The sequence below is a fragment of the Callithrix jacchus genome, chromosome 12 (assembly GCF_049354715.1).
Source record: "Callithrix jacchus isolate 240 chromosome 12, calJac240_pri, whole genome shotgun sequence".
In the NCBI taxonomy this organism is placed as follows: Eukaryota; Metazoa; Chordata; class Mammalia; order Primates; family Cebidae; genus Callithrix; species Callithrix jacchus.
Window position 1 is genome coordinate 59768693 of NC_133513.1, and position 23787 is coordinate 59792479.

Genomic DNA, 23787 nt, shown 5'->3' on the forward strand with positions numbered 1-23787 from the left:
CCTAGACTCAAGTGATCTGCCTGTCTTGGCCTCCAAAGTGTTGGGATTACAGGCGTAAGCAACCGCATCTGGCCTGCCTGATAGTCTTTTTACTGAGGCAGAATGTTTAGTACTTTGTCTTAGTTTGTCTCAGACCTAGTTAAAAGTGATTTTTCACCCCTTCCCCTTCTCCGCCCCCTAGGAGTGACTGTGGCATCTGAATGCCCTCTGACCCTTGTGGGCAGCAGCTGTCTCTGTGTGAAGTCTCCGCAGCACTGAGCACGGGCTGTTGGAAGGACACAGCCCACCTGACCATCTGACTCTGCCCTGTTGGGGAGTCCGTGCACTAAGGGACTATGATTGCTCATTGACGCTGGGTCAGAGCCGAGGTGCTGATTGAGCTTTGGTGGGCAGGTATTTTTGCAGCTGGCACATTCCTTCGTGCATGGGTTGTAAAATTACTGCTGGCCAGCCTTGACTCTCCCCTAATGGGATTGGCAGTTTCTCTCTCAGCTGGTGTTAATCTAAGGCCTCTGAGTCAGCCTTGGCAATTTTCCAAGATAAGGATGGTACAGGAAGTAATAGTGGAACTTGGGGAAGAAAAGGTCCATTTAACAGACACCGGAAACCATAGTTCAGGAGGTGTAATCAATAAGGAAATGTCATGACAGGGGCTGCTCTCAGGCTGGGCACAGCCTTGGGAATGGAATGGAGTTGGGTCATTTTCCAGAGCCCCAGTCCATCCTAGGAGTCCTGGTTGTTCCACTCTGATCCCTGGTCTGAGTGCAGGAAGAATCTTTGGAACCCCTAATGCAGTCTTCTGGGAGCAGAAGACCTCGGCCCTCTCTGTCCAGAAGAGGGGGCAGTGAGACCTTGGGCAGGTGGCCTGGGTGCTGTGACTCTAGGGATGAGAAACAAAGCCAGACGTGGCTGTGGCTGTGTCAGGTTGGAAGCCCAACACCCTGGCCGATCCGGTGGGCAGGGCTTTGGCCACACTTTTGTTCTTCCTCTGAACTGGAAGCAACACAGAAAACCTTAAGTGCCTGGTATGGGGCCATATAAGATATAAAAAGAAAGCCAAGACATCAGCAGCCTTGCTGGCCCCAGTTGACCTTTGTGGGCCTCAGTTTCCCTATCTGAGAAATGAGGAAACATCTACTACATTGTGATTTTGTGTGTCCTGTGTAGGGTTTGGTGCATGCAAGTTTCTTGATGAACGATGCTTCTGATATGGTGATGGTGAAGACACTGGGAGGCTTAGTCGTAGACGTGAGAGGTCTCTGGCCAAGCAGTGCGAAAGATGGTCCAGTCATAGGAATCCGTCTCTCCACAGGGAATTTCAGTGAGAACAGAACTGGAGAGATCCCCAAGTCCACGCTTCACAGATGGGGACCCTGGGGCTCAGAAGGGAGAAGTAGCTTTTCTGATCTGCCTTCAGGCACGCAGGGCGAGACCTAAGTTCAGGGTCCCTGGGTCCCCAGTCAGGCTCCTTGCCATGGAAGCAGGTGGTGCAGTCACCTGCTTCTCACCTAATGCTGAGAGGCTGTTTTTAACTGGTTGTCGGTGTGTGTGTGTGTGTGTGTGTGTGTATACACACACCCCAGTTACAGCACACACACACCCCACACACACACATCCCACATTACAGCACAGAGGATTTGTGGAGCTTGTGAAGCAGGAAGCTTGGGTAGAACAGTGGACACCACGGTAGGAGCAGAACCCACTCAGAGACCCTGCTGGGGCATGGCTTCTGAGAAGTGAAGCTGGATGTCTGGGGAGAACTTGCTCTCTTGCTGGCCCATCCCACATCAGGATGCATACCACATTCTGTCCAATTCAAGGCCTTTTCTGGATTGCTTCCTTCCCATGGTGCTCAGATTTGCTATCCTGAGATTTACTGTAACAATTTTGGTGGAATTTGGCATATACATTGACATTCATAAAGCCCTAGGGGTTGGCAAGAGGGTGACTGACGGGTGGGACATCCATCTCCAAGAACCTGCTGTCTTTGCCCTCCCTTGGGGAGGGGGCCTAGAAGCAGCTCCATGGTTTGGTTCTCACTCACAACCTACCAGGTTTATTATAAACAACTTTATTCTCATAAATTTGACCACTTAGAAGAAATGGACCATATTCTTGAAAACCACAAACCACTAAAACTCAGCCAAGATGAAATAGACAACCTGAATAGACCTACGACAATTAAATAAGTGAAAGTCATAAATAAAAAACCCCAAAGAAGAAATCTCCAAGCCCAGATGATTGCATTACAGAATTCTATGAAACATTTAAAATGAGAATTAACATCAATTTTTACACAGCCTCTTCCAGAAAAATAGAAGGGAAGGGTACACTTCCCAACCCATGCTATGAAGTTTATATTACTCTGATATCAAATGCAGACAAAGACAGTACAAAAAATATGAAAGAAAAAATACAAACCAATATCTCCCATGAACATAGATGGAAAGATTCTCAGCAAAATATTTCCTGTCAAATTCAGCAATGTATAAAAAGAATATAAGACATGTGCAAGTGGGATTTTTCAGTTATTCAGGTGTGCAAGGCTGGGTCCAACTTTAAAAATCAGTCAATATATCTATTATATAAAAAGGCTAGGCTGGGTGTGATGGCTCACGCCTGTGATCTTAGCACTTTGAGAGGCTGAGGGTGGTGGATTGCCTGAGCTCAGGAGTTCAAGACAAGCCTGGGCAACATGAGGAAATCCTGTCTCTACTAAAATACAAAAAATTAGCTGGACATAGTGACGGCAGGCGCCTGTAATCCCGGATACTCGGGAGGCTGAGGCAGGAGAATTGCTTGAACCTGGGAGGCAGAGGTTGCAGTGAACCAAGATTGCGCCACTGCACTCCAGTCTGGACGACAGACTGAGACTCTGTCTCAAAAAAAGAGAAAAGGCTAAAGAAGAAGAATCCTACAATCATATCATTTGACAAAGAAAAAGCATTTGACAGATTTAAGCTCTCAGCACACTAGACATACAGGGGAACTACTTTTCAACTTGGTAAGGAGCATCTTCAAAAACCCTACAGCTGACATCCAACTTAATGATGAAAGGCTTTCTCCCAGGCTGGGAACAAGGCACGGATGCTCACTCTCATCCTCAAAGTTCTAGCCACTGCAGTAAAATAATAAGAAGAAGATAGCTCTTCCCTGGGCTTTTGGCAGAACTGCTTTTTTCACCCTGAACTTAAACACCTTCTTAGCATTCTGAAATAACCTTCTTTTCTTGTTTACTATTTCTCCCTGCACTTGTCTGTAAGCTTGTCAAGGGAGGAATCTAGTCTGTGTCATTCGCCGTGATTTCCCGCTGTCTAGCAGTGCCTGCCCTGTGGTAGGTGCTGAGTCATATTTGCTGTATAAGTGGAGGCTGTTTTGGCATCACCGGCTCTGACTTCCTGCAATCCATGTGTTAGAGCTGCACTGACTCTCTCTTATTTTCCCCTTTGATTCCTGCTTTCATGTTGGCTTTCAATTTTGTTTCTCCAAAGTTTCCATAATCCAGGCACCAAGTGTCATGGGTCTTGTGTCTCTAACAGAGTCTCGCTCTCACTCTGTCACCCAAGCTGGAGTGCAGTGGTGCGATCTTGGTTCCCTGCAACCTCCACCTCTTACGTTCAATTCTTCTGCCTCAGGCTCCCAAGTAGCTGGGATTACAAGTGCATGCCACCAGGCCTGGCTAATTGTTGTATTTTTAGTAGAGACAGAGTTTCGCCATGTTGCGCAGGCTAGTCTTGAACTCCTGGCCCCAAGTGATCCACCCACCTTGGCATCCCAAAGTGCTGGGATTACGGGGATTACAAGTGTGAGCCACTGCCCCTGGCCTTGTTGAGTGTATTAAATTTTCAAAGATTACCCTTTTCTGGCCAGGTGCGGTGGCTTATGCCTGTAATCCTAGCACTTTGGAAGGATAGACTCAGGTCTGAATTGGTTTGATAAAAGGCCATTAAAATTTTTTTAACATGTCGAAAAATTGGGGATAACAAAATCAACCCAGAGGAGATTCTCCCTCCCACCCTCTGGTGGTTATCCTGGTGGCCCTGCCAAGCTGTGGGGTCTGGCCCTATAGTATGAGAGCCTGGGCCAGCAGCCTCTGAGATCCCCCAAGTAAATGCGCTGTGTGTCTGTGACACTGGCTGTGTTTATCAGCTTCCTGATGCTTGGTGCTCCAAGCTTAGAGAAATGAACTAAACAAGAACCAAATAGCCAGAGAAAGTGGGCTGTGTTCTCAGCGAAGAACAAAGGTCTGTTCCAGGGAAGTGGCTTCTGAGTGACTCTATAAGGCACCTGCCTCCTGCCTGGAATGTGCTCTTCCCACAACTCCAGACTGGTATAAATCCATCTAGGGCCCAGATTCCTCATCTGGCAACAGTGTCCAGAGAGAATTGAATAACATTATTTTTGTGGAATGCAGTAACAACTATTTCCTTCCTTCCTTCTCCCCTTCCCCTCTCCCTCCCTCCCCCCTTCCTTCCTTCCTTTCTTCCTGTCTTTCTTTCTTTCCCTCCTCCTTCCCCCAATTCTCTCTTTCTTTCTTTCTTCTGTTGATGAAACCTTGGGTTTCGACGTCCCTGAAGATGGAAAATGGAAGGTAGCCTAGGTCCCCTGCACTGTCTATTGCCTCCTGAGGAGAGAAGAGTCATAATATTTGCTGAGTGACATAAGGGGCCTCTTGTAGGGACAAAGATAAATCAGATGCAGTTCCTGCCTCCCCAGAACCCCAGTGTGCTGGAGCAGGGGACTTGTAGTGGGGCTGGAACCCAGGTGTGTGTGTGTGTGTGTGTGTGTGTGTGTGTGTGTGTGTGTGTGTGGTGTGTGTGTACAAAGAGGCACTGGGAAGCGAGGCAGGAGGTCAATTTTCACTGTAGGGGTACCTACACTGAATAGGATACCTACACCTTCACTGTAGGGAGGGGCTCTGGGGAGCTCAGAGCAGCTGCATTCATTGTGGTGCTGTGGAAGAGCAGGCATGGAGCACTGAGGGAGGGGCAGGGCCAGCTGCAAACTTGGTGGAGCACAGAGAGAAATGATTCCAGAAATCTGGGGTCATTTTTCTAAAAGTTACATAGGAAGTTTTGCCTTTCTTTTACAGTCTCTCTCAGCATGTCATGGTGATTTTCATTTGCTATTTAATATTTCCTACTTTTGAAAGATCAAAACTTAGCATAAATTTTACCATTTATCTTTATGTTGTGCAATGCCAGTTTTAAGTGTAATTGTCAGAGCATTTAAATCATATGTAGAATCATGAAATTATGTTACTCATATTTTGTGGCTTATTTTCTCCTGAGTAGTCCAGAAGGACAAACTCATACCAGACTCAGGAAGGTTGGAAGGTGGAAGGGAGGAAGAACAGATGGCCCAGGGGCCCTGTCCATGTTGCAGGGCACCCATGCAAGCACCCTCAGACCTGACAGCTGCTAGGTTTCTGCTCTTAGCAGATGCTAGAGTGGCTGCCTTCCACCCTGGCCCAGGGTGATCTGAGGAAGCTGAGCCGGGTCTTCTCTTTCTAAGAGTCCACCACCCTCAGCCATGGCAAGCAGGCAACTCCAAGGCTCTTAAAACCTGTGCATCAGGACCTGCTTAGTACCTAGGTCCGGGGTGGGTAAGAGGCTCACTCCTGCTAAGCCCCAGGGACCCTAGGTGAGGATGAAGGAGAGCTGCTGCCTGCCTGCTCCACCCGAGACATGTGGGATACATGCCTGACTCTGACCCTTCCTGCTGAGGCGAAGGGCTGCAGTGCCATGGCAGAGCAGGGATGAGGAGGGGCGGCCAGGCGGTAGAACAGGCTGCCATCCTGGGGAGGCAGTAGGAGGTTGGCTCATGTGTGAGCTCAGACTCCATGACTCCAGTTCCACTGACAAAACACAGGTTCAAGGATAAGATTATGAAGAATTTCAAGATGGCCGTCCAGGTTATTCCACCCCAAGTGTGGGGCCTTTCTGAGCATGAGACCCTGTGTGAATGCACTGGCCCATGCCCACAAAGCCAGCTCTGGGGAGAAGAACGGGGGACATTCTTTAGGTTACTCAGCATTTCTGGATGTCAGTTTCCCTTGGGTCAGATAGGATGAGGAGAGAGGCGCTGTAAGGCCTCACATGGACGGGGCTGGACAGCCTCCAGGGCCTCGCCTTCACATCTCCCTGTCATGGTGTTCATAGACTTAATCCTCCCACAGCCCTGGAGATGGCATTCTGATGTTAGTTCCTTTCTACAGGTGAGACGATGTCCTTTCTGCGGGGATTAAATAAGGTCCTAAGGAAGACCAGTGAAAGTAGGGGGCACAGCTGGTGTGCACCCAAGCCTGGGGACTCCAGGTCCTCCTCCCATTAGCCCTGGGCTGTGCTTCTCCGCCACTTGCCACCCTTGCTTCCTGTCCCCCAGCTCTCCTCCCTACACAGGGCCCTGTGGGCACCCATCTTCTCTCACTAGATGAGGCATCTCAGCTTCAGCCCACACTATGTCCGGCCCCATCTCTTGGCACTGCCTCAGCTGGGTTCCCAGCAGAGGGACTCCCCCGGCCCAACTGCCTTCCCACGCAGGTCTCTGCACAGTTCACTGGCCAGCCTTCAGAGCAGCTGCTATCAGAGCAGGAACCCCAATGTTGGGTCAGCTGTGGTTGGCCAGGAGAGAAAGGGCACGTGACACTGAAAGAATGTGGCTGCCCCTGGCAGGCCCCTGAGCAGGGAGGGCCGTGGAGAGTGGTGTCCCCTAAATGGAGTGTGGGGAGCCCTGAGCAGGAAAGGCTTCCCATCCTGACTCGCCACATCAGGGCCTGGAGTCAAGGCTTTGTACGAGGGAGGAGCCTCGCTGAGGCCCAGGCTTCTGCTGGGAGAGCCTTCCATTCCAAACAGCAGCAGGCGACCTCAGCTGGAGTGACAGGTGGCAGGCCCTAGGCAGTGGTAGGAGGGTGACCCCTCCTCTAGCGCAAGTAAACATGGAATCAGCACTGTGCAGGGCTCTCTCTGTGGCTTAGGGCTTCCTCTATGCCCTCCTGGCCTAGGCAAGGTGACAGCCACAGCCGACAGTCCCTGTGGGCTCGGGTGGCCCCCTCCTCATCCTGTTCTTTCTCCTCCCCTGCATGTGGCAGAGCTCCGCCTGGAGGGAAACTTCCTGCACCGCCTCCCCAGCGAGGTCAGTGCCCTGCAGCACCTCAAGGCCATTGACCTGTCCCGGAACCAGTTCCAGGACTTCCCTGAGCCACTCACTGCCCTGCCGGCGCTGGAGACCATCAACCTGGAGGAGAATGAGATCGTAGGTGAGTGGGCCTGGCCCACTCGGCCCTGGGCTGTTGCACTTGTACAAGGCACTCATGGGGCACAGGGCTCTGGAGTCGACCTTCACAGGTGGGAGGGGAAGCTTGGGCTTTCTGTCCCACACGCCTGAGCAAAGGGCCTGGGGCCTGGGAAGGTAGACATTTTGAGGCCCTGTCACCTGCCTGTTGCTGGGTAGGACACTGGCTTTTCCTGGCAGGTGGATGGCCTTGGCTTTCACCACAGTGCAGCTCTGAACTAGCTGGGCCACTGGGGCCACAAGCCCTCCCTCTCGGGGTCTCGCCTGTCAGCCTAGGTGGTCTCAGACCCTTCAGCTCTGGCCCTCTGTGTGCTCTCTCCTCCCCAAGTCCCCTGCCTTCACCGAGACCTCTTCACAGGGGTGAGCAGGGCCCATTAGAACCTGCCACATTCAGCCCAGCCACTCGGTGCCTTCCAGGACAAACACGCTGCTCCCTGTCAGCCCAGCATGCCAGGGTTCTCACTACCAGGGAACCAGCGGTCTGATAGGTGCCTTCTGCAAACAGCATACCCCAGGAGGGTAGGTTCTGCTGAGATCAGGAAGCAGCCCCTCCTTCCTCGGCAGCAATGACGTACCTCCTGTCTCATCAGGACCTCAGAGAGCCGAGCCTCAGCTCCAGCTAGTGGTCCCACCTGCCCAGAGAACCTGAGGTGGAGACTTGCATCTCCGTAGCCCTTCCTTCTCCAGAGATGACATTTCCCAGGTGGTCTTATTTATAAATACTTAAAAACTTCCACACTCCACTTTCTGATTTGAAAAATACAGAAACTATCTCATCTCCCAGAAACATATAAATGACTGTTGTCTGAACAAATATTCTAAGCTACAAACCCTTTCCTCCCTCCTGGGAGTGCCTAGAGTAAACATATGTGTCCTGGCAGACCAGTCCCCATGGACCCTGGAAGCCTCTCCTCTGGGCGGGAGACACCTGCAGCTGTATGTCTGCCAGGGAGTCAGCTGGGAGAGGGAGAGGACCCTTGACTGACTCTGCTTCCCTTTCACCTGAACCAGACCCAGACTCAGGATTTGGCCACAGGCAGAGAAAATGTAAGACATGAGAAAAGACGTCCAGACTGAGAACATGGGCCATGCAGGGTGGGTGAAGGGGAGGGATGAGAGGAGGAAGTCTGATAATGTGGTTGGGGCATGAGCTGGGGAGGACAGGTGGCTGATGTGGCTGAGAACAGACCCCCAAATCTCTGCAGGACAACTCATAGGAAGAGTTTTCAGTATTTTTTCATCATGACTAAGAGTAAGAAATAACCATTTTTCATCACATCCCAGTATATCTCTATCTATCTATAGCTGTGCATGCACACAGTAAAACTGAAATTAAAAGTTACAACATAGTAATTACCATTTTATATGTGATGATGTAATCTGACATTTTCTATTTTATTGCATTAAAAAATTGCTGGCCAGGCGCAGTGGCTCATGCCTTTAATCCCAGCATTTTGGGAGGTCAAGGCAGGTGGGTCACTTGAATTCAGGAGTTTGAAACCAGCCTGGCCAATAGCACTTTTAAGAGGAAAAGTATCTGTGTCATATAAGATGCTTTGGGATGCATTTACTTAATTCTGCCCTTGTCCTATTTCACCTCTTACTATCCCTGCTGATATTTCTCAAAGTGTGGTCCCAGGACCAGCAATAACAGCATTGCTAAAAAAAACTGGTTAGCGATATACGTTCTCTGGCCTTGGCCCCAGACCTAGATCAGAAACTCTGGGGAGGGGGCAGCAGTCTGTTGTACTGCCCGTCCCCATACCCCTTGCCTTCTGATTCACATGCATGCTGAAGCTTTAGAAGCTCTGCCTGAGCTCTTGATTCTCAAAGTGTCATCCATAGGCCAGCAGCGTGGGCATCCTAGAAGCCTGTTAGAGATGCAGAACCTTAGGTTTCCCTTCACACCTCCTGAGTCGGAATCTGCCCCTGAGCAAGAACGCCAGGTGATTTGTTTGTATAAGTCTTCATTTAGTGAGCACTGTGCCAAGGCCTGGCCTGCTACCCATCCTGTAGATTCACCAACCATCAGTAGAATAGGGGCAGCAGGAACTAGAGAATCTTGGCCGAAACAAATGCTTCTGGACCCAAAGCTCTGTCTCCTGCCAGGCGGGACAGTGGCATAGTGGGAGGCTTTAGACCTCCCAGCTTGTCAGGAAGCGTGCCTTGACCTGCTAGTGCCAGATGCCCTCAGCACTTCCTCTGGGTTCACAAGGCAGATGGAACCATGGTCACAAAAGGCTTCTCAGTGTCCCCTAGGACTGTCTGCCTGTCTTCAGCTTGGATGACACAGAGAAGGAGACCCCTGACTGGGCCTGGGGACTCATGCCTGTAATCCCAGCAGTTTGTGAGGCCAAGGCAGGAGGATCGCTTGAGGCCAGGAGTTCGAAACCAGCCTGAGCAGCATAATGAAGCCCCCTTCTCTACAAAAAAAAAAATTAAAAACAATTAGCCAGGCATGGTGGCACATACCTGTAGTCCCAGCTACTCAGGAGACTGAGGCAAGAGGAGTGCTTAAGCCAGGAGTTCAAGGCTGCAATAAAGTATGACTGTATCACTCTACTCCAGTCTGGGTGACAGAGGGAGACCCTGTCTCAACAACAAAAAAAAAAAAGAAAAAAAGAAAGGGAGACTCCCATGGTGATAGCAGAAGCAGAGCAGAAGCTGGGACTCGCTCTTAGACCTGCTTCTGCTTCTTTCCTAATGACCTGTGGCCCCCTACAGGATAGCGAGCCTCTGAGTCAAACTCCGCTCAACCTGACCACTTTCCACATTCAACCCTTGCCTGTCCTCCCTCTTTTAACCTCGGCTTCTCAGAGTTTTGTAGCAAGAAAGGCAAAGGTCTGAAGCCCCACACACATCATTAGCGTGAGCAGGCCTCCTCTCTGCGAGCTTCCATTTCCTCATCGGCAGAGTGGGGAGGACAGTGCCACCTGCTGGAATCAGCTGGAGGCAGCGTCACTGTGATCACCTCCTGCCGCTCTGCCCACCTGGAGTCCTGACCACGTGCTGCCTGCTCACTCCTCGCCCTCTAACCCACAGGGCCATTTGTATATACTTCGTGCCCACACCCAGGGGCCAGGACAGAGGAGGCAGAGGGCACTGTTCAGAGGTGTGATGGAGGCTAACCAGTGGCTGCAGGGTCCAGGGCCAGGGGCAGGTAGCCAGGGAAGGTTTGCTGCAGTTGGCCTTCTGGAACATTCTGAGTGGCCAGCCCCCAGCACAGTTGTCACTCCCTTCCTGGTGCCTCAGAACCCACCCCAACCTTTCTTCTCCTCATGCACACACTTGGAAGAATGCTGCTCTGTCATTTCAGGTCTCAGTCTTGGGTCCCATTGTGGCTCACAGAGAGGGGACAAATAATTTCTGTGGAGAAGGGAGCTGACAGGTGAGGAATCCCCACTTACCACTGTAAGGATGGTGCAGAGGACGTTGTGAGGGGAGGCTGCAGATCTGTGTCTGAGTCCCACCTTCAGCACCATCTGTGTGAGGTTGGTTAACTGGAAAGAGACTCAGTTTCCTATCTGAAGAATAGGAAGAGAGTCCTTCCCTATGTCCTCACAGCCCTCTCCAGAGGATAAGATGAAATTAATGCACGCACCACATTTTATAAAGCATGAAATCCTTCATGGACTTCTAGGGGATTGTTGACCCTCCTCCCATTAAGTGTCTGCATATGTAAAGGGCCCCCCTACATCCTGGTTGGGTAGATAATGATGACTAACCTTCCCATGCCTGATACCTCCTGGTTATAAAGTGCCTTCCCCCACTGTGCATCCCCTAATCTCCCAGACACCTGATCAGGAAGTATAAGAAACAGAAACCACGCTGGCATTTTAAGTAAAAAGGGCTTCATGGGGACTTAGGTTCTTACAAAAGCCTGGAAGGGGTTTGCAGTGGGTGAGGCTGGGCTGCCAACTGTCACTCTCTGAGTACTGCTGATGAGAGTGAGTTAGTCCCTCCATAGTCAGGAAGCAGAGAACAGGAGACCACAGTGGAACTGGTGAGCTCAAGTCATTCTGCAGGACTGCCAAGGAGGGGTTGGGAGGCCACTGCAGGGGGCCTGGACCCTGAGATGCTAAGGCAGAAACCCACCCCCCCGCCCCCTCTGGGGCACTGACGGGCTGACCCTGACTGCAGGGGATCAAGAAAATGTGGGTTTATGTTTTCAGCAAGCTGTTCAATCACTTGGTGTCTCCATTTCCTTCTCTGGACGATACTGGATTAAATGAGAATACTGGATTAAGTGAGTCAGTCTATGCAGCGCACTTTGAACCATGCTGACGTGCAGTGAGCCCTCTGTATGGTGGTAGTTGTGCTGTAAGAATGTGAGAGGTGGCTCAGACAAGGGCTTGTGGATATAATCATGGTCTGTTAGAGTTGGGCAAGACCTCGGTAATTTGAGTGACCCTGGTGTACCCTGGTGTATCATGGAAAGATTAGATGCAGTAACTGGGCAGTACAGAGTGGCAGGCCGGCTGCAAGGGATTGACAGTGCTGGGTGGCAGGGGGTCCTTCCTCCTTCCCTTGCTCCCTCTCTTCCTTACCACATCTGCAAACGGGATTTGAGATGGCCACTTAGTATCTAGAAGAGGGAGCAATCATGATGCACAGCCTTCAAACCTGGCAAGAATTTGACTAGGCAGGGGCCATCTGCGCTGGCACATCTGGGAGGACGAAGTCAAACCCGTGGCAGTCCTCTCCTGTGCCTGGGTCTGGGACTGCAAGCCCATCTGGAGGGATGCTGATTTGTTCCCTCCCTGGGCGTGGAGTTTGGATTGCCCCCTGAGCACAGCCAGCTTCCCCAAGTCTGAGCCTCGCCTGGACTCCTGTGTGCTGCGTCACAAGCCCCATGAAAGGATGACTTGCCCTCCAAGGTGATAGCTTCCTGCCTTCTGCCCTGCACACCCTTGCTTGGTGTCTGCAGAGCTCTGAGTTGTGCTCACAGGCATCGAGCAGTAGAGGCAGGCATTGATTGTGTTAGCAAGCACTTTGGAGGTAGTCGTGAGACAAACAGTGCAGGGAGTGCTTGCCAGCTCTGCAGCCTCACCAAGGGAGAGGCTGGGAGTAAACAAATAGGTGTCAAAGGCAATTAGGGCAAATTAGACATGGCTCCCAGACACAAGGGTGTAGGAAGCTGTTTGCAGCCTTTGCCCCACGTGTATGCACCTGCAGGGAGGTAGCAGGCCTCACACTTGGTCTCTGCCCAGATGCATTCTCTGTGCCAATCACTGTGTGGTGAAGCCTGGATGAACAAAAGCCTCCAATTCTCCAGGCTGTTGTTGGTGCTTGCTGCTAGCACACAGGTCAACAGTGAGAAGTTCTTTGACCCTTGTTTAAAACACAACAAAAGGGCCGGGCGTGGTGGCTCATGCCTGTAATCTCAGCATTTTGGGAGGCTGAGGTGGGTGGATCACTTGAGGTCAGGAGTTCAAGACTGGCGTGGCCGACGTAGTGAAACCCTGTCTCTCTACTAAAAATATAAAAATTAGCCAGGTATGGTGGCAGACGCCTGTAATCCCAGCTACTCAGGAGGCTGAGGCAGGAAAGTTGCTTGAACCCAGGAGGCAGAGGTTACAGTGAGCCGAGATCACACCACTGCACTCCAGCCTGGGTGACAGAGCAACACTGTGTCTCAAAAATAAACAAATAAACACAACAAAAGGCTTCCAGGCTCCACTTACTACCACTCTCCACTACTGACTGTCCCTGTCTCTGTCCAGAGTGCTGGAGAGCCACCTGATGCCCTGGATCTCCAAGCCCAGCCTTGCAAGGATGCCTTATCCAAGGAATAAAAGGCTTGTGGGGATATGGACATGGATATGTAACCATAATGGGTTTGTTTCCCGATGCACTCAGCAAGCCAGTATGCGGAGACACGGGTTGCAGCAGAGAAAGAGGTTTAATCATAGGGTCACTGAACGAAGGCATGAGAGGACACCTCAAATCTATTGCCACAAGGAATTTGGAATTAGAGTGTTTAACAGTTTTGGAATGGGCCAAAATGTGGAGATCATTGACTGGTGGAAGTGTGCAGGGTGAGGTCATGGGACAGGGAGAGGAAGCAGCTGTGTTTTCAATGCTCATCCTGATCCTCTGTGGGGGTCTCCAAACTGGTTGCTGGAGTTGGGGGTCTGAAAAACATCTTAAGCTATCCTGCAGCAAAAACTCATGATTCTAATGTTAGAGATCCTGTCCATAGGAACAACGGGGATGTGAATCAATTTGTAAACAGTCTTTGGACCCTAACATCAGAAATCCTATCTACAGGAACAACTGGGATGCAAATGGTCAGGATCTCGTGCTGTGTGACTTTCAGCAACAAGGAAATGGGCCAAAGTACAGCCTGATTAATGCTTAATTATGACTGTATTTCAATCCAGAATGTGGCATGCAATTCTTGTCAGCCCTCTGGGGGCACTTTTGGATTCGGGCATTCAATGAAGGGAGATTTTCCTTCATTCACCAGTTGCTGTTTTTAACTAAGCGATTTGCTTTGTGCTAGAGCTGAGCTGCAGTGAGCTGGAGACACAAATAGAACAAACACACTCCCTGCTCTCACGGAGCTCCTGGCATTGTCCCGTGCACTAGTGACCATTCGCTGCCCAGCTCTTCCCTAAGCACTTTTCAGGGGTGCTTTTATTTAATCCTCATGACAACCTTATGAGGCAGATACAATTTTTCTCTTGAGGTGAGAAAACTGAGGCACAGGGAGATTAAATAACTTGGCCAGGATCACTTCATCCGAGCCAGGATTCCAACTCAAGTAGTCTCGCTACAGAGTCCCAGCTATTCAGGAAAGTGCTTTGCATGGGGAGAGATTTTTGCACATAGCTATAGGGGGGTAGAAAGCCACAGGAACATTATGGCTGAAGTGCACAACTTTGGTCAGAAGGAAACACCTTTAGGGTGGAGAGAACAGTGTAAGGTAATGAGGCAGGTTTCCCTAGGCAGTCAGCCCTGCTCCTGCTAGCTCCAGTCAACTCTGGAAGTCAGGGGTGGGGATGGGGTGGCACCCAGAATGGAAGTGCTGTGTGAGCATTTTCACCAGATTCTCTCATTAATCTTCACCAAGAGGACCAGTGGTACCCAAACTAGCTGTGCATTAAAATCATTGAGCAGGCTTTTAACACTCCATGTCCTGACCACACTCCATGCCAATTAAATCAGAGTCTCTGATGGTGGGATTTGGGCTTCATTGTTTTTTAAAGCTCTCAATGTAGTTGCCCAATGGTTTCTTCTTGCCTGCTGCCCAGGAAAGCCAATTCATTGAGGACAGCAGGTTTTGCAGCAAAGAAAAAGTTTAAGAATCACAGGGTCAGCCAAGCCAGAGGATGGGAGAGAATTCTCAAATCAGCCTTCTTGAGAATTTACAGGCTAGGATTTTTTTAAGGATAGTTTGTTGGGCAGGGGACTAGGGAATGGGGAATGCTGATTGGTTGTGTTGGGGATGAAGTCATAGGGGGTTGAAGCTGTCTTCTTGTGCTGAGTCAGGTCCTGGGTGGGGGTCACAAGACCAGTTGAGCCAGTTTCTTAGTATGGGTTACTGGTTGAGATGGTGTGGCTGTGTCCCCACACAAATCTCATCTTGAATTGTAGCTTCCATAATTCCTATGTGTTATGGGAGGGACCCAGTGGGAGATAATTGAATTATGGGGGTGTTTTTCTCCATACTTTTCTCATGGTAATAAATAAGTCTCATGAGAGCTGATGGTTTTATAAGGGGTTTCTGCTTTTACTTGGCTCTCATTCTCTCTTGCCTGCTACCATGTAAGACGTGCCTTTCACCTTCTGCCATGATTGTCAGGCCTCCCCAGTCACATGGAACTGTGAGTCCATTCAACCTCTTTTTCTTTATAAATTACCCAACCTCTGGTTTATCTTAATCAGCAGCGTGAACACAGACTAATACACTGGTCCAGGTGGTGCCAGCTGGTCCATCAGAATGCAGAGTCTGAGAGATAGCTCAAACACCAATCATAGGTTTTGCAGTTGTGATGTTATCTGTAGGAGCAATTGGGGAGGTTAGGAATCTTGTGACCCCCAGCTCTATGACTTCAGAACCATAATTCTAACCTTGTGGCTAACTCGTTAGTTTTACAAAGGTGATCCCTGAGCAAGGACGGAGTTAGTTTTGAGAAGGGGCTGTTATTGTCTTTGTTTTAAGGTTAAGCTATAAATTCCTCCCATAGTTAGCTTGGCTTATACTCAAGAATGATTCACAGCCTGTGAGTTTAGAATCAAGATGGAGTCAACTATGTCAGATTTCTCCCCTGTCATAATTTTGTAGAGGCAGCTTTATCCAGATGATTCTGGTGTGCAGGCTAGATAGAACCACTGAGCTAGACCAGAACTTCTGACAAACCTCTGCCCCAGGTGAACACCACCACCTCCGAGGCAGGAAACATGGGCACATGAGGGGGACAACAAAATTGTCATTCTTTTCTGAGGCTCTTCCCAGAGCACCTTAACCAAAGCAGTGGAACTAAGAGAGACCTGAGAGCAGCCTGTGGGAGGGCGCAGGCCTTCCAGTGGCCGGAGTGCAGGAGGGAGGAGGAGGGAGGATGCAGAGGACGAGGAGGATGAGGGTCAGGCATGGGCCCAGCAGTTTCAGCTGCTTATTTGGCTGTCTCCAGAGTGGCCAATAAGAAGACTGAGTCATTTCTCCAGAAAACTGTTATGATCTGGCTTGATTCCATATCAGATCAGGGTGAAGGGAGTCTTTGGAGGGAAAGGCTGTGGCAGGTGGCCCCCTTGATGCTCATTAGCCCACTCTTACTGGCCAACCTGGGGCACAGAGGAGGAATCAAAGCCAAGGCTTTTTCTCCTTTGCTTTTCTTTCCCTGAAGCTCATACTTAAGGAGAGAAAAATGTCTGTAAGTTCATTAGTAGATTCTTAAAACAACCCCATGCTTCCTATCCTAACAATGGGGGTGTCTGCCATACTTTCTGTACCTCGCTAACCCCATCCTCCCTGGAGAGCACCAATGGTTCCACCCCACAGACCATGAGGTGGAAGGACGGTCTTAAAGATGAAATATTGAGGTTCAGAGACATGAAGGGACTTGCCTGAGGGTGCACAGCTTTAAATGGCACTGCCAAAATTAGGGCCTGGGTCCCTAGCCCTGTTCACCCTGTCAAATGGCCCTTCTTCAGCAGGAGACTCAGAAGTCCAGTCCACCCAGCTAGAACTCAGTCTGCAGGATTGTCAAGGCTGTGCAGTGTGCTCCTGGCTCTCTGAGGGCTGGAGCTGTTCTATTTCTGTTTGCTTCAGCACCACCCCTGCCAGGATGCCTAGTCCAGGGCCCTGTGGAGGTAGGGAAGGCTCAGCCCCTACCTGGCTCTGCCCAGCAGAGTATTGTAGTAGGCTGAGAGGTGTGTGTGTGTGTGTGTGTGTGTGTGTGTGCGCGCGCGTGCGTGTGGTCCCGGAGCCTTCCTGCTGCAGCATGACCCCCTGTCCCCTCCAGGTTGCCACAGTCTTCTTGCTTGTCTCTTGTGACATTTTGAGAGGGGTGTGCAGCTCGGCACAGCACAGCAGGGCGTCCTTGATCTTAGTTGTTTTTGTGTCCAGACACCAGAGCTGCCTTGAGGCTGAGATGTGGGGCCAGGGCTGGCTCCAGCGATGCTGGAATCAGAGGCCAGCCAGCTCTTCTGCTTACCTCTGTGCTAGGCGCTTACTGCCCCAACACTTCCCCAGGTTCCGACCCCCTCCTTCTCGACACAGGATTCCACTTTGGGCACCACATTGGTCGAGGAAAGCACTCAGGAGCCATCGTTTGTAATCATCCTGCTTCTCAGCCGGTCTCACTGATGTGAGACAAGTTTACCTGTCAATAGCACTAACAATTAGCAAGACGGGGGCAAGCTGACCTTGGGGAGGTAATTTTCTGTAAACACTGCCCACTCTGCTTCTATTATTACTGATTAAACTTCCCACAGACATAGATGGGAGTCCAGGGAGGCTGTCTGCAGTGGGAGGAGGGCCAGACAGTGCATGGTTTCATTCTGCTTGAGGTTTTTGTCCTGCCACAGGCCACTGAGTCCTTGACTTTAGTCCCCACCTAAGACACGAAGCCTTGCAACAGAAGCTTATACACTTTGGGGCCATGGGAAAGGTAAAGGAACATTCCTCTACCTTCGTAAAAGGATTATAGAATCTCACATTCCTACATTCTACAGTCATAGGCTAAAAGAGATGAAGTAACCCCAGAATGCCCTGTAGACTCAAAGCCTGTCTTTATCTGGAATAGTAGAATGTTGGAGGCTGGTTGCAGTGGCTCACACCTATAATCCCAGCACTTTAGGAGACTGAGGCAGGTGGATCACTTGAGGTCAGGAGTTTGAAACCAGCTTGGCCAACATGGTGAATCCCCGTCTCTACTAAAAATGCAAAAATTAGCCAGGTGTGGTGGCATGTGCCTGTAATCCTAGCTACTTGGAAGGCTGAGGCAGAAGAGTCTCTTGAACCTGGGAGGCAGAGGTTGCAGTGAGCCAAGATCATGCCACTGCATCCAGCCTGGGCAGCAGAGCAAGACCCTGTCTCAAAAAAAAAAAAAAAGAAAGTGAAACATTAAAAACAACCTGAATGTCCAACAACAGGAACAGGAGCCAAAGTGGTACATCCATCCCATGGACTGTGATGCAGCCATAGAAAGTCACCAATTTGTAACCTGAAAAGATATTTACAGTGTGTCATGAAGAACAGCATGCCATGGCGTGCTCCGGGAGACCATCTGGAGATATATATATATGTGTGAGTGTATATATATACATACGCCTACACATGAAACAGTGGGGAAGGCCATATCCAAGACATTAACAGTTCTAGACTGATGGGACGTGATGAGTTTACTTTTGCTCATCAATATCTTTGCTAAATTAGATTACTAGTGCCAAAAGGGAAGATTAGGATAAGTGTCTTATCATAGCCTTGGTCCACAGAGGCCTGGCCCTGACTGGCAAATGTGCACAGAATGCGTGAGGCCGGGGAATGGGCTCCAACTCTTGAGTGTAGCTGTGGTCACTGAGTTGATTAAGCAGCGTTGATGGTAGATCTGTTGTGTGCCCAGCTCAGGGTGGTCTCAGCCTGAAGGGACTCATGGTTTAGTTCAAAAGGTTAGGCATTCATTCATTCAACAGATATGGAGTGCCCCGTGGGCACTGTGCTTGGTGGAACATTTACAGGAGTGAACAGATATGTTCACAGGATGTGGAGCATGGTGCATGATACGAGTGTGGTAGAAAGAAAGTGTTTGCAGAATTTGGAGGGGAATGAAGGGGAGTGTCAAAGGAAGCAGCCCTTGAGCTGGGGTTTGGGGAGCAGCAGGACGCAGTGAGTGGTGATGGGAGCATGGCCCGTGCTACTGAAGCAAAGCTGAGGTCCCTTTTCTCTCCAGGTACAACAGAGTCCAGAGACCACTGTGCTGCCGATGTGCTGTTTAGCCTCGGGACATTTATTTAACCTCTCCAAGCCTCAGTTTCCCCATCCACAAAATGCAGATCGTTTCGTATTCTTCTCTACAGCCTCCAGCTATCTGCCTCTCTTGTTAGGATGCTGTGGGCGTAAATGATCTTTCAGCTTTTCCCGGAAATTCCCAGTTGCCTTCCTGGACTTGTCAGTTGCTAGCTTGACTGCTCTGGTACATTGGTTCCGCCAGCTTTGGCGTGTTTCATGGCCCCATCGCTCCTTCCTCTAAGCTCCTCAAATGACTTTTGCAGTTAAATTAGGGGAAAGAGCTATACCTAATCCCTGCTCTGTGCCTGTGAAAGCTATTACTGGCCTTCAGCAGGGTGAATGCTGCTGAATTCAGAGAATGCCACAGACCCTGCAGAGGCCGGCTCTGTGGCAGACATGGAAACAACAAGCTGAGACTCCGGCAGTGCCGCTCCCACTAGGCCTGGAGTCATGGAGATGTGCTCCAAGCAGCGCTGCAGCACTTCCTGCCATGCCCAGTAAGCCTGTGGCAGCAGCATGACAGGGGGACCCCCCTCCCACCCTCAGGAGCTACTCTGTGGGTCACTGTGTAGGCAACTGGTCTTCCCAGCTGAGGGACAGATGAGACAGAGTTCAGAGTTGGGAGGGTTCTTAGTCAGCTTCTGTTCAGCCTCCTCTGGAGAAACTGGGGCAGGACCAGGGGTCCTTAGTAGTGGATGGGAAGAAGGGGTGACAGCAGCTCTGAGCCCCCATTTCTGAAGTGGGGATATCTGGACAACTGAGCTTGTGATCTCTCACCCACAGTCCAGCCCTTACTGAATCACTCAGCAAAACTTGTCTGTCATTGTTATCTTCCGGGGGCCAGGGGCCAGTGCAAGGGCCAAAACCAGGTTCTGGTCTTGGTCTTGCCCCTCTGCATTGTGGGCTGAAGCATATGGGCTTTGGGATTGGGAACTGTCCTGCCTCCACCACTTACTGACTTGGCAATGTTGGGCATGAAGAAACTGAGACTCAAGTTTCCTTACCTGGGAAATGGATCATTGTGAGGAACCGTCTAACGTGGGCCTCAAACATCAGTTCCCAGAAGCAGCCCCCTTTGCTGGGCCCATTTGGACAAAGGTAATGTCTATACCACCTTGCACCTTGATTTCCTTCTGTGTCTAATGGAGGTTGATGGCCCATGAAATAAAAGCCACGTGCAAGGGGTCTTTCTTATTCTGGGTGATCAGGGGCAGAGGGGAAGGCATCTGTACCCCTGCCCACTTGCTCTCTGTGCCTCTGGGGAATGGCTGCAACAGAGATGCTGAATGTGACGATGTGCAAGAGTCCAAGGAGTTAGCCCTTTTATTTCCAGCCATTACTAATTATGAGCAGGGAAAATGGGGGCCCTGCTTGAAAAAAGAGATTTAAGAATTACCATAGGCAGCACCTTCCTTGAGCCCCCACACCCTGCAAAGGGCTGGGAGGTGGGAGGCCAGGCTGCTGGCAGCTGTGTGAGCTCCAGAGAAGGCGAAGGAGGTGAGTGGCCACTCCTATTGCCTGTTCTTGCTTTCCTCTTCTCCCAGGAGTCGCATCTGCTCATAACCCTGTCTTCTGAAAACAGCCTATCTCTGCATCTTTTCCTGTCCAAGCCTCCCTTTGCTGTGGACTCCCAGCCTCTCCCACCCCTCCTTGCTGGCTCGCAAACTGTCACGTGGTTCCTGCTCCAGGCAGGTGGTGACCAGCCTCCCACCCCTGGCTGCCTTATAGCCAGTCTTCTTGTCGGGGACACAGCTCCTGGATTAAACATTTTCTTTGTCCCCCAGCATTCAAAGCCATAGACTGGGCCCCTGGTCTCATACGCGGAGCCTGCCTTCATGGAACTGAGAGGGCAGGTCACCCCAGAGTCTAAGGGTGGGTGAGCTCCTCCAGTTAGGGAATCTGTCTGCCTGTTTACAGGGCCTGGGGACTCCTGCATAGCACTCCTCTGTGGTCAAGAGTCTTCTCTGTCTGTGTCAGCCCTGCCATCCACTGGCTGGGTGACCCCAGGCAAAATTACTTCCTCCCACCGAGCCTGGGTTTTCACAACTTTGAGGACCCTCCTGCCTCCCATGGTCTCTCTACCATGATCTATACAGCTTCTTGTCAATGGCCCATGAATATAAATGTGTCCATGAACTTTCTAGTTGGTGCTCTCAGCAGAGGCCAATCTGGGGCTTTGGCCTTCTTTGAGGGGCTCCGGGAGCCACAGGAGAAAGCTGAGGCTCAGTCCTTGTTCCTTTCTATGTGAGCTGACATCCGGGTTATCTCGGGAGAGAACTCAGGCTGAGACTCTGCTGGCCAAGCTCTGTGGGCTTGTCCCCAGGGATCTGGGCTGCTGCTCAGCGGATGCAGGCCCCAGAGCAGTGGCAGGGAGCAGGGGACCTGTACTAGCTGGACGCATGTTGTGGGAGCACTGTGCTGGTGTACGGTGTACAGGCGTCTTGTCAACTTCTGAGGCTTCCCTGCAAGGTGGGCAGTGTGACCCCATTTTACAGGTGGGAAAGCTCAGGTACAGGGAACCTGTCTGAGGCACCACAGTCACTGCAAAACCAGGCGTATCCTTCTGACTCCAAAGCTTGTTCATCTTAAAACCACCACCCACCCCCTCCTAACTGTCACATGAAGTGAAGGATCTAGGGTCCTTGACCTAAAGAAGGTGGTGGTGTTTTCTAAGCTCCAGGCTTCAGAAGTGTCATGAACAAGAAGGGATAGGTTTGTTCTGTGCTGTAACCTACAGCAGAACAAGGAGGCCTGGAAGATTCTAGAACCAATTTGAGAACATCTCCAGGAAACCCTGTCTCTCAGGACAGGTCAGCAGGGAAATGCCTGCCATGGGGACCTTATGGGGCCCAGAGATTTTGTGACTCCTGCCTTGTGCCCTCTGGCTTCTGCTGGCGGTGAGGTCCCTGGCTTTGGAGGGACTGGCTGGGTAGTGCAGCGAATGGTGAACATCCTGGTCAGATAAAGCCAGACACTTGCTGGGTCCCGGAGGTCTCTGCAAGAAGACTGTTTTCTCTCTCTCTTATCTGAAAGGGCTCCTTGAAGGACTCTCATAGCTGGGGGTGGTGGAGATGCGAGGTGGGAAGGCCACATGAGAGGTGGAATGAAGAGTTGGGCTCTGGGGCAGCTGGCCTGGCTTCAGAGCCTGGCTCCAGCACTTCCTGGCTGGGTGTCTATTCTTGGGCAAGGACTTAGCTGCACATTTCATCTTCCTCATCTATAAGATGGAGGTAATGATAGTACTCAGCTCATGCAGCTCTTGTGAGGATTAAACAAACTGAAGAACTTCAGTCAGTAAGCACTCAACGTGCATTACCTAAAAAGCCATCATGAACGACAAACATGGCGCAGCACAGAGATTCCAGAGGCTCACATGCCTGCAAACTCCCACTTTTAGCCTGGCAGACAGCTTTGGGGAGAAGAGACCCCTGGGAGCTTCCATGGGTGCTAAGCCCTCTGCCAATTCAGGTAGCAACTCTTTGAGTTGCTTTCTCCCTTCCCATGCCCACCATGTCGGGCATGGACATTGGACATTGGACTCTGGGACATGATGCGACAGCAAATTTGGGCCCCAGCTCAGCTTCTTACCAGCTCTGTGCCCTTCAGCATCAGTCTTTTCTGAGCCTCAGTTTCTTCCTCTGTAAAGTGGGCAGAGGAGCACCTATACTGTTTCTACCCTCATGACCATGGGGAGGATCAAACATGGAGGTGCTTTATAAAGTCACGTGTGCGTCTGCACATACAAGGGGCTGTCCTGAGCCAGTAGCCTCCCATCCCCTTCTCCCCAGGAGAGCTGGCGTGGAGCCACATTCCAGTTGCCAAGCCCAGAGGAGAGGAGAGTATCTGTCTTCGGGGGATGCAGTTATGTCGGCTCTTTGTGGAGCATAGGGAGCAGAGCTGTCCTCCCTCCTTCCGGGGTTGTGGAACCCATTCCTCACTGCAGGGCTCAAGGCATGGTAAAGGAGGAGACTGCAGAAACCTTGCTGAAGGTCAGGGCTCTGTGTCTGTCAGCCTGGAGGTGGGCCGGGCCTCTGGGCAGGTCCAAGCAGCCTCTTTGAAAGCTTTTGTCGGAGGAAGGATAGGAAGCTCCCGGGGAGACTCACCAGGAATTAGAGAGCTGTTAGTGGGGGTGTATACACATATCCTTTGACAGAGCAATGAGTCCTACCCCTGGGCATACATCCAAAGACTTTCCCACATTGGCTCCTAAGGACAGATAGAGGCCACTTGGGTGTCATCGCTGGCACAGTAGAGAGGTAGAGTGTGGTGGGCACACAGCATGCTATAGTACGCAGCAGTCACAAGCAGATGGATTCAATGTACACAGGTCTTGTGGATGGATTGTAAAATGTGGCTTAGTCAGTTTACACTGGTACTATTGGGCACTGATACCCTTCCCCATTGAAAAGAACCAGGACTTCTTGGAGAAGTGGCTGATTCCAGGGCTGGGAACAGGGAAGGCTCAAGATGTGTCTTCCTAGAAAGTCAGGCAGTGCATCTGAAAAGTGCTGGAGCCATGTCAAAATGGGCTCCCACTGGTCAAATCTAGACAATTCAAGCATCAGCATTCTAAGGAGTCAGCCCCCACAGCCCACCCATGGGTACCCTGAGTTCGGTGGTGACAAAGGAATGAGAAAAAAACAGATTAAGAATGAAAGTGGGACCAGGGGACCATCACTTGTAATGGAGGCAGTGAAGGCCCCAAGCTCTGGTTTCCACAATATTCATTGAACACAACCGCTTTTATCTATAGTGCAGGTGGTAGGGTGAATTGGTGAAGGGGAGGCTGTTCATCAAACATAAAATTGGTAGCAGTGGTGGTTTATGTGAGTTTCTCATGAGCTAAAAGCCTATGTTTATCAATAGACAGTGCAGCTGATGGGAGTGGGCTTAGCAAGGAGCCAACATGTCTAGTTAGATTCCAGCGCTTCAAGGGAGTGTTATGTCCTTGGGCACTATGTTTAGAATATCAGAGCTTAGGTCACTCTGTTCCTGGGAACATGCTGGCATAGAGAGGCCTTCCTCTCCAGAGGCCTCCG

General features: G+C 50.7%; 1 protein-coding gene across 7 annotated transcripts in view; it reads left to right on the forward strand.

Annotated features, from left to right (window-relative positions):
• Positions 1–23787, forward strand: part of LRRC20 (leucine rich repeat containing 20) — a 71551-nt gene that overhangs the window by 40762 nt on the left and 7002 nt on the right. For 5 of the 7 annotated variants that reach the window (XM_002756273.5, XM_035268097.3, XM_035268098.3 and 2 more), the window contains one exon: positions 7091–7258. The exons of the other annotated variants lie outside the window; for them this stretch is intronic. In XM_002756273.5, coding sequence (XP_002756319.1) covers positions 7091–7258 — 168 coding nt within the window. The remainder of the gene's footprint in view (positions 1–7090; positions 7259–23787) is intronic. 7 annotated transcript variants of the gene reach the window in all.